The sequence below is a fragment of the Thermothelomyces thermophilus genome, chromosome 6 (assembly GCF_000226095.1).
Source record: "Thermothelomyces thermophilus ATCC 42464 chromosome 6, complete sequence".
Lineage (NCBI taxonomy): Eukaryota > Fungi > Ascomycota > Sordariomycetes > Sordariales > Chaetomiaceae > Thermothelomyces > Thermothelomyces thermophilus.
In genome coordinates this window covers 1,570,150-1,580,036 of record NC_016477.1, presented here as the reverse complement: position 1 = coordinate 1,580,036, position 9,887 = coordinate 1,570,150, and the positions used below count along the sequence as shown (strand labels likewise).

At 53.4% G+C, this 9,887-nt stretch overlaps 3 protein-coding genes across 3 annotated transcripts; 1 reads left to right on the top strand and 2 right to left on the bottom strand.

Annotated features, from left to right (window-relative positions):
- The first annotated feature begins 2,132 nt into the window (after nt 1-2,132).
- On the top strand, nt 2,133-3,150 carry MYCTH_2310306 (uncharacterized protein). Its single transcript, XM_003665949.1, has one exon. It carries the CDS (start codon nt 2,302-2,304, stop codon nt 3,004-3,006), a length of 705 nt encoding a protein of 234 aa, XP_003665997.1. The 5' UTR covers nt 2,133-2,301; the 3' UTR covers nt 3,007-3,150.
- A 606-nt stretch (nt 3,151-3,756) lies between these two features.
- MYCTH_2310303 (uncharacterized protein) lies at nt 3,757-5,493 on the bottom strand. Its single transcript, XM_003665948.1, has 4 exons — nt 5,038-5,493; nt 4,756-4,897; nt 4,668-4,699; nt 3,757-4,572 (listed from the first exon to the last, which is right to left on the bottom strand). Exons 1-4 carry the CDS (start codon nt 5,220-5,222, stop codon nt 3,789-3,791), a joined length of 1,143 nt encoding a protein of 380 aa, XP_003665996.1. The 5' UTR covers nt 5,223-5,493; the 3' UTR covers nt 3,757-3,788.
- Nucleotides 5,494-5,858: 365 nt separating this feature from the next.
- MYCTH_2310300 (uncharacterized protein) lies at nt 5,859-9,497 on the bottom strand. The gene is made up of 10 exons (XM_003665947.1): nt 9,361-9,497; nt 9,095-9,118; nt 8,992-9,037; nt 8,791-8,932; nt 8,541-8,731; nt 8,411-8,482; nt 8,233-8,360; nt 8,056-8,181; nt 7,188-8,005; nt 5,859-7,127 (listed from the first exon to the last, which is right to left on the bottom strand). Exons 1-10 carry the CDS (start codon nt 9,376-9,378, stop codon nt 6,179-6,181), a joined length of 2,514 nt encoding a protein of 837 aa, XP_003665995.1. The 5' UTR covers nt 9,379-9,497; the 3' UTR covers nt 5,859-6,178.
- Between the last annotated feature and the right edge of the window lie 390 nt (nt 9,498-9,887).

The following is a 9,887-nucleotide window of genomic DNA, read 5'->3' as shown; positions in this document are numbered from 1 at the left end:
GCTTATAATACGATACCAATAGAAATAACCAAAGTTACACCGTTCCTCGCAAACTATAGATATAAAGTAGACCTTAGACAAGGACTAGAGGTTATAATATCAAGAGCAATAGTCAAAGTAAAACAAATATATATACTATATGAAAAGCTTAAAAAGGAACTCGAGTTTATCAAGACTAGAATAAAGAACTACTATAATAAATATAGGCTTAAAGGACCTTACCTAGAGAAGGGAGACAAAGTCTACTTAATTATACGAAACCTACAAACTAAACAACTAAGCACAAAGCTAGACTTTAAAAAGGTTAGACCTTTCATTATTAAAGAACGAATTTCGACATCTAACTACTAACTATCGTTACTATTATCTATATAACTACAGATAAATATTTTTTATATTTTACTTCTTAAACTAGTACTAAAGAATGCTAAAATTACTATAAATATTAAAGCAAAGGACGAAGAGGAAGAATAGGACGTCAAAGAAATTCTAGATTTACGTATTATTAACAGGAAACTATAGTATCTAGTCAAATAGCTCGATTTTAGACTAGAAGATAACTTATAGGAACTAGTTAAGAACCTAAACTACCCTAAAAAACTAGAATAGTTCTACCGGCAGAACCTAGATCGACTAAAGGCAAAACTAGGATAGAATCGAAGATAGCACCCTAGTCAATAACATTAACGCTACCATTAAGCTATATACCTAGAACTGCCTCTGATTCCTGCTACCCTACCTCTTCTAATTCATCTAAAGACGTAAGACCCTAGCGAACCATCTCTGACCCTCGAGATAATAACGATCGCTTCTGATGACGAATATAGTCTAAACGAGCTAGAGACTTGTCTAGACGATGCTACGCTTTTACTAATAAATTACGATTAGTATAGAGAGCCTCCTTAGCATCTTGTTCTAATCGGTCGAGGCGCTTTGACTTGTCTATAATATAGGATACTATAGAAGTTAGTATAGGAAAAATATACTAATAAGGGAATATAGATAAGATAAGATTAGAACCTTAGAACTATTATATAACCTCTTATAATAAATGTATTCACTATAATAAGGAGAGCTCTCTATTATATGGTAGTAAAGGCTATAAGAAAAATAATAGGAACAAAGCATCACTTTAAACCCTAGCTCGTTAATAGTAATAGCTAGGATAATACGCTCCTTAGTTTTTATAGACCTTTTTATTAAACGCTTTACTATATAAGGTATATTATTAGTAGTATATAGAAGAAAAAGGGGAAAAACAAGATATAACTTACTTAAGGGTATTAGCGCTATTTAAAATAGCTTAAGATAGGCTTTTAGGTCAAAAGCCTTAAAGGAAAGGCATTATATTATAGAAATATATATATAGGACGCTACCTAAGCCGCCTTCCTTAGCAGGCTAATAGGATAACAGGCACAAACAGACTAATCAAGAAAGGATCACACTTAGCAAAGTAATCTATATACTACAGGATTACTAATATAGCTATAATCCTAATAGCAAAGGATCACTAAGTAAAGAGTAATCCTAGGATTATATATATATATAGATAGTTACTCATTATAGTAGACTCTAGGAGTTCACCAGTAGTAATAATCACAATCACAGTACTTATACCAAGCATTGCTAATTACTATAAGAGACAACTCTAGTATTATTATAAACCCTTTGGCTTTACCGAATCCCTTAGACAACCTGCCTGCTTGTCCCGCTTAATCTACCTTTGTCTAAACCCTTTTAGAAGAAGTCTGAGCCGGGTTCGTCACATAACCTAGGTCTTTCTAGTCTTAAATAGCTAAGCTACATGCCGAATACTAGGTTACTTTCTATAGGGTAAACGGCTAGTTTGGTAGCAAGCTTAAGCGGTAAGGAGCCATTTAGCGGCCTATATATTAGCTAGTTCCTAGATTTGGTTAGTTAGAGGCATCGTATATAGGAGAGTAGGTTTAACTAGGCTTGTGGCAGTGGTTATGTCTTCGAATATAGGGAGTTGGCTGGTAAAATTGGACACGGATTTGGACGTATACCTGTCCGGCTATATTGGCATGTCCAGGGGTTTTGGCCCCACCTGTCGGGAGACAGGTGGTAGTCCTGAACTAATTAGTCAGCAACTAACCACCGGGTATTTAGGCAGTCGCCGCAACGGCAACGAGGTTCCGACGTTCACAAACCCGTAACCAGCTCCCTTTCTCCTCTCCTCCTCTCCTCTCCTCTCCTCTCCTCTCCTCTCCTCTCCGGGCATCTGAGGGTCATTCGTTTCCACTCCAAAATCCGAACAGCCGTCGTCCCGACTCGTGAGAATGGCCAAGAGCAAGAAACTGGCCAAGGGCACCCCCGACAGCCCCTCGACGACGACGACGACGACGGTCCCTCAGAGCATAGTCCCGACGCCGACCTGGCTGAACGACGGGCACCCGCTGCCGCGGCTGATCGTGTTCGACCTCGACTACACGCTCTGGCCCTTCTACTCGGACATCCACATCTCGCCCCCGATCCGGCAGGTGCCCGGCTCCGACCCGCCCGCCCTGGTCGACCGCAACGGCGAGCTGTTCTCCCTCTTCCCGGACGCCTTCCCCATCCTCCGCCTCCTCTCGTCCCCCGCCCTGCCCGACACCCGCCTGGCCGTGGCGAGCAAGTCGCCCGTGCGCGACCTCTGCCGCGAGGTGCTCAAGCTGCTGCGGCTACCGCCGCCGCCGCCGTCGTCGTCGGGGGCAGACCGCGGCGCGGGGGGTGGCGGGTCCGCAGCGGGGAGCGGCCCGAAGCGCGTGATTGACGCGTTCGACGCCGGGCTCGAGATCTACGAGGGCACCAAGCTGCGCCACTTCCAGGCCCTCGCCGACCGGACGGGGATCCCCTACAACCAGATGCTCTTCTTCGACGACGAGCGGCCCAACCTGGAGGTCGAGCGCCTCGGCGTCACCATGAGGCTGATCCGGGACGGGCTCACGTGGGAGGAGCTGGGGAACGGGATAATGCAGTGGCGCGGGAACCAGGGGTTCGTGTGAGGCAGGCCTCTGAGGATAGCGGAGGATCGTCGATATTCTCTAGACGGTGACTCTCTTTTTTTTAATCCTTTGGGAGAGACCGCCAATTTCACGGCGTAGATGGCGCTGCTGTCCGTGTTTGATAGAGAGACCGAGGCGTAACGGAGGGTTTTGGGACATCACACTTCTTCGGTTGGCCACCTTGGCTTGTGGCGGCGGCTGGAGGGATACCCTTGGAATAGACGGAGACAGTAAGGTCCGGCGGCAAAGCCAGCCCACCGTGGTGCAGGAGCCGACGGCGCAGCTAAGAATGCACGGGACAGAGAATGGTTGTCCTGATCGCAGCAGGTCAAGACGGAGGCAGGGTCTGACATTCTCATTCCCGAATAAGCCCCATCTACCCTTGGCTCGCAAATACCAGCTCTCTGAGGCCACCCTCCTGCTTCACTTATCAAGTAAGCAGATCTCTACATATCCGCGGTCTAGATGCAACGAATATCCCATCTCCACACCAATCCGCGACCGCCAGGCCCGGCCTAGCTCCTCAAGTTCCATGAGGGCGACCGGAGATCACCCAGAGGCCGAAAAAGACTTAGAAAGGTATAATAGCAGCGCCAAACAGAACCATTACTCATCTAAACACCCAATGCAATACCTTAACCAGGCTTACCGTACACCACCTCTCTTCGGTTGGGAAACGGTCCTGGCCCCGTATGCTCCTCCTGTTGGGGTCCGCTGATATCAGCCGCTGTTTTCGCTTCGATCTTGTTACCCACACATTAACACCAGCGACCGGGCAGTTTCTAAGCCCCGTTGACGGCACCGGCCGCGGCGGCGGAAGCGTCCTTGGCGGCGGCATCGCCCTTGAAGGACGCCACCGGGATGGTGCACACCGTCTCCCTCCTCTCCTTGCCATTCTTGCTCCCCACCGCCAAGCAAGCCAGCTTGCGCCCGCCATCCACGGGCACCCAGTAGGCGGGGCCCTCGGGGAAGTCGGTGTACCCGTTCTCCCACGTGAGGGCCTCCTTGATGTGGGGATCGACGTTGGGCCGGTCGAAGAAGTCGAAGTCGAGCTCGCCGCCGTACTGCTTGGGGATGTTGCGCGGCTCGATGAACTCCTCGAGCGTCGACTTGACCTCGTTCGGGTTGAGGATGAAGATCTTGGAGACGGTGATGGGGTCGAACCAGCGCTTGATCCAGCCCCAGACGGTGCTGAAGAAGTACGGGGCGCCGATGATGAAGATGCGGTCGAGCGTCTCCGGGTAGTGCGCCGTCGCGAGCGTCGAGGCCGCCTGCATGTGCGCCTTGAGGTTCCAGAACATGCGCAGCGACACCTGCGAGACGTCGACGATGTTGGTGCTGAGGGTGATGGGCGTGCTCGGGTGCGGGCGGTCCGTCATCTCGGTGCAGAGCGGCTGCGCGAACCGGGTGAGGTTCTCGTACAGGGCAAAGAGGCGGAGCAGGCGCTGCGGGGTGCTGCCGTCGGTCTGGGCTTTGCTGACGTTTGCCGCCTCGGCCTCTTTCTCGTAGCTCGAGACGGTTTTGGAGTCGAGATGGCGGATCTGGAAGAGGTAGAGCGGGATGCCTCTGAAGGTTGGCAATCGTCAGCAGGGCATCAAAGGAAACAACAACAAAAAAAAAAAAAAAAAAAGGATCGCGCTCCGTCGAGAGGACGAACGAACCTCCTATCTCGCCTTCCTGTCCATTGAGGGTACTGCATTGTCCGGGTCAGATGGCGTCCCAATGGGCTCAAACTTAAGGGCCTCGTACTAGATTCCTCGTCTGTTCATACGCATCCACATCGATCGTGTCGTAGAGGACTTCGAGCTGGTTCGCCCGGCGCCATTCCTCGGTGTCCTTGAACTGCCCGTACGCGTCGTTCACCGACCATCTGCGAGCTCGGAGGAAGCGCCTGGGCAAGATCCGTTAGCAGTGCACTCAAGGTTGGTTAATAACGGGAACAGTGCATTCTGTTCTTCTTCTTCTTCTTCTTCTTCCTCCTCCTCCTCCTCTCGAGCTCTCTGTCTCTCTTCTTCTCTTCTATACACTCACAGTAGTGTCTGGTCGTCATGGGACGGCGGAGGGCCAGGCTTGTACAAGCCCTTCTCTTCAAGATAGTTCTTGAATTGCTGCAACCGATTGGCCTCGTCTTCGGTCAAGTGCCCCAAGTGCCCGTGCGGATAGCCGATATCGTGTCCGCCAACGCTCAGGACCCTCTCCACTGGCGCGTCGGCCATGGTGGTTTCTGCGCGGAACGAGAGAACCTTGTCGCGTTCCTTGTCGCGTTTCTGGTGATGCGGGGAAGGAGGGGAACACTGCGACGAGGCTGAAGAGGGGATGGGGCCGGGCGAAACGAAAGCGCCGATGTCCACGATCAGGCAATTGGTATCACAGATGCGGAATGTGAGCTTGAACTGCCTGGTTTTTCCTTGGATCACTGTTGTCGGGCAAACGGGCTCTGGAACCCGAGCCTTGGGGCCCCGGAATCCTGCAGGGTCCCTGGGGCCTTCGTCCTGTCCGAAGGTGCCGAAATCGAAAGCTGAATGCCCCACAGGTTATCAGCTCCAAGTCTGGGCGCCTGCCGGCGCTAAGCCCTACGGAGTGACCGCTGATTGGCCACGCCACAACAATAATAGTTAGCCTAAGCCCTTTTCCGCAATCTGATGTATTTCTATTAGTACATACTTCGAACGAACTATGGAGTAACTCCATACTCGTCCGAACTTTATATGGAATACTCCGTACTAGTCAGCTTTGTCAGATTCCACGCTACGTAACACGCTGCGCAGTGAAGGACGCCACCAGTAAGGCTCGATGGCCAATGGCACGGCAATAAATTGATAAGCTCACGTTAGTGCAGTCCTCAATGGAGTTGTCGCAAATATCAAGCTTCATAATTGATCTGCCTAAGGAAGTCACCATGTTCAGAATAAGCCGGTCTGAATAGGGGATGGACTAGACAAGACCAGCCGGACGTTTACATCTTCAGCCATAGCGTTCGTCATCTTGTTGCACGGCTGCCTCCAACACGTTTTGAACTTAGAATCATCATTCAAATCTGCCGCCCTCCGGAACAAGGGCTTTTCTCTTTGCTTTCTCCCAAACATAACAACAAGCCCATGTACGCCTAGTACCCCTGTACCATTCACAGCACCCACGGAGCGAGAGCCAAAGCACACAGAGATTAACGGCACTACTCAACGCCCTCCTCGCTTGCCTGCTCGCCTTCCTCGCCATTCTCCCCCGCACCGTTTGTCTCCTCCGCAACCGCGGGACCCTCCTTCTCCAGCCTCAGCCACTCGTCCCACTCGGGGAACAGCTCCTCGTCCTCGCCGGGAACGCCCAGCGCCTTGGCAACGCGGCCCTTCTTGTTCTTCTCCAGGCTCTCTTTCCACTGCGCGACGAGCCCGGCCGTCAGGCTCGGTTGGTACGTCTGCGAGAACAGCACGGCCTCGGCCAGCCGACCCGTCTTGACGAGCACGTCGATGCACCCGGGAACGTCGCCGAGCGACCACTTGCAGCTGAAGGCGACGTTGTGCGCCCCGGTCTCGGAAGCCTGCTCGGCGAGCTTGGCGAGCCCCTCGCGGTCGCACGTGGAGGTGTAGATGAGAAGGAGAGAGCCGAGATCCTTTGCTTTGACAAAGCACTCGGCCGCCAGGGGCACGTCCCAGGCGGCAAGGCCCGCGTCACCCAGCGTCTTCCACTTGTGGTCGGAATCGGCCTGGCGTGCCAGGTCGAGGGCGATGTCGAGCTGGTTGAGGGACAAGGCGAGGTCAAACTTGTGCTCCGGATCCGTGGCAACTTCCAAGGCGAGCTCCTTGTGGCCTTGGCCTTCAAGGAACCGGGCGATCTTGTTGAGCTGATCATGAGGGATGCTGGGAAGCAGCTCGGCGGCCGTCTCCATATCCTCGCGGAGAACCAAGGTCTGGTACTCGAGAACTGGGAGAGAGAGCGCAAACGATGTGACGGACAAATCCTTGTCGGTGAGGTAGACGCGACTGTCACGCTGCAGATAGCCGAGGATGTACATGGGCTTGTCGAAGTGCGCGACAGTGTAGGTCTGGTCGCCTACCAGGTAGTTCAGCCGGTTCGTCCCGTTGGTGTAAATCAGAACATCCCCGAGCCATTCCGCAGAGCGGATGCTGCAGTCAGGTCAGCGAAACACGCCCAAGCCGTTAAGCGAGCGGGCAGAACGCTCTTACCTCTCACTGATATCGGTGACCACGTCAAAGGCAGCTTCAACACCATCGTCGTCGACCTGACCGGCCTGGAGCGCCTCGTTGTAGGCGTCCCTCGAGAACCTCAAAACGTAGGTGGTGTCCTCGCAAGCGAGGGCTACCAGCTCGCCGCTGTCGCTCCAGTACACTTGCTTGGGCTCCACCTCAATACGGCGGACCAGACCCCCTGTCGCCCAGTCGTAGAAGGAGATGCCGCCTTGGCCCTTGACACCGAGAAGCACGCCGCCCGTGAGCCCGTCTGCTGCGAATGGGACGTCCAGTCCGCCCTTCTTCTCCTGGAAGTTCTTGAACACCTTGATGCTAGTTGCCGACTCCCGAATGGCGTAGTCGTTTGAGTTGTCCTTGGACGCCCACACGAAGTCCAGAGCCTGGCCAAAGGCCTTGTTACGCCACGCCAGGGCGGTGTAGATGATGTACTCGCCGTCGCCGCAGATGGCTGCAAAGCGTCCGTTTGGCGAGTGGATAAGCGTCTGAGGATACACTTCGGCGTTGCCCAACTCCTTGGTGCTGAGCGTGATCGGCTCGTTGTCCTTGATCGCGTCACCGCCCTTGATCACAGCGGAAAGCACCTCGTTATGACGGGCCCAGATGATCTTTCCAGACCCGTCCATAGAGACGGCGGGCTCCTCACGACCCAGCTTGATCACCACCGAGCCGTCGTCGAAACCCACAGCGATACCCTGCTTGCCCTTCTGGTACGCTACGCACCATGCCCTCTCCAAGCCGTAGTTTAGAGACTGCTCGAAGCGGTACGTATTGGCATTCCATATCCTGATAGTGCCCTGTTCCATGTCAGCATCAGGCCCGCCCGATCGACTGCGAGGTGGCGTACATCTTCGGACCCGGAGATGATGATGGGCAGCTCGGGGTGGTAGCACGCAAAAGAAACGTTATTGGTATGGCCCTCCAACGTGGCAATCAAGCTCTTGGTTGTGTAATCCCACACTTTTACTGTGCGCTGCGGGTGCTGTTAGTAGACATCCTACTATGCGGGAGAGGGTGCTCTTACGTCGTCCGAGGTGGTGAGCAAGTACGGCTTATCACTGTGGGGGTAGTAGTCAACATGGTTGACGCCCTTCGTTTCATGCGCCTCCAGCTGGAAGTTGGGCGTTGAAGACCCCAGGCTCCAGATCTTGACTGTTGGTGCGTCAGGCGAGCGTTCAACCGGTGGCGGGCAGTTTACATACCTGTCCTGTCCAAGCAGGCCGAGGCGAACGTGTTGGTGTCCTTGGGGTTGATCGCGAGCGACATCACATAGTCTAGCCCTAGTCAGCATTCCGCATCTCGCAAACAATGCGAGTTCGCCCATCCACATACGCGAGTTTCCCTCGAATACCCTCACATTCTTCCACCCCTTCTCCCAATCCCAGAGCTTGATGGTCATGTCATCGCTAGCGGTGAGAACGAACGGCTGTGTTGGGTGGACGGCGATGGCGCGGATATAATCGGGATGCGCCTCAAATGACGCAATCTTCTCGCTCGTGTTGTAGTTGTATACTCGGATTTGGCTGACGCCCAACAATCAGTTCCTGCGGGGAGGCTGCCGGATGCAAAAAGGGTTCCATACAAATCATCCGAGCCGCAAACAATCCAGTTCTTGCGCGCAATGAAGCGACCGGCACGAACCGGGACATCTGTAAGCTCGAACGTCTTGACAATCTGCTGAGTCTCGTACGACCAGATGTATACGTGGCCGCTGTAGAGCGTTGCTGTTCACAGGGGGTGTCAGAGCTTGGTCCGGGCTTCGCAAGGTGACGGGCAACCGTACTGAGAATCCATGGCTCGGTCGGGTGGAAGTCAATTCCTTTGACTCGCTGTTAAAGGCTAGTCAGTGATGAAGCCTGGGAGGGCGACGGCGTTCGGTGGCTTACCTCGGAGCGAGCAAAGAGCTGGCGCTGTTCGTGGGCGACCATGTTAGCAGACGGTACGTGACATGATCAACCATCGACAAGATGGCATTGGCAAATGGTATGCTGCGAACGGCGAGAATAACACAGAACAGCAGCTAAGGGGGAGGCAAGCTCGCGGCACGATGCGCTTGTGGATTTGTTCTCGAGGTGGTGCACGGAATTGGAGCTTGTGGCCAGGTTGCGGGTCACACAGCCAGAGGCGGGGGAGAAAAAAAGGTGAGACGTGCCTTCACATCAAGCCTCATTTTGAGCAAACTCAAAATAATGTCGGATAGAGTTCAGTGTCGAAGCCGGGAAACTTTGGCGGGGGGGATTGAACGGAGGCGACCAGCTCGAGTCGGGGGAAAGGGGGAGCGTCTTGTTATGGGTCGTCGATCGGGCTGGTCCGTTATCGCGCCCGGTAACTGAAACAGCTGGCGTTGATAAAGGTCGCGGTGATGCTCCCGGTCGACGATCCCAGTGAGCAAGGCGGTTGGGCAAATGTCAAACTGCCAGCGTCTTCTCGTCGAGGTCTGCACGCTTTCTCAATTTCGCCAATGTGGTCAGTCCAGATAGCTGCAAGGGTGGGAGAGCAGGATTAGGTAATATTGCTTGGCGTTCATGCCTCAGGTTGAGCTGACCTTCAGTGCACAGACCGCTTCTCCAGAATGCCAGGTGCCACCTGGGATGGGCAACCCCTTGCACCGGAATGGGCTTCAGTTCATTCGAGTCTGAAAATGGAACCGAGGCCATCAGCACAACGACATGACGAGGT

Coding starts and splice junctions, on each gene's coding strand:
- MYCTH_2310306 (XM_003665949.1), top strand. CDS start 2,302: ATGGCCAAGAGCAAGAAACTGGCCAAGGGCACCCCCGACAGCCCCTCG.
- MYCTH_2310300 (XM_003665947.1), bottom strand. Junction 8,483..8,540: donor GGTATTCGAGGGAAACTCGC/GTATGTGGATGG, acceptor GACTAGGGCTAG/ACTATGTGATGTCGCTCGCG. Junction 8,006..8,055: donor TCATCTCCGGGTCCGAAGAT/GTACGCCACCTC, acceptor GACATGGAACAG/GGCACTATCAGGATATGGAA.
- MYCTH_2310303 (XM_003665948.1), bottom strand. CDS start 5,222: ATGGCCGACGCGCCAGTGGAGAGGGTCCTGAGCGTTGGCGGACACGAT. Junction 4,898..5,037: donor CATGACGACCAGACACTACT/GTGAGTGTATAG, acceptor GATCTTGCCCAG/GCGCTTCCTCCGAGCTCGCA. Junction 4,573..4,667: donor ACAGGAAGGCGAGATAGGAG/GTTCGTTCGTCC, acceptor GCCAACCTTCAG/AGGCATCCCGCTCTACCTCT.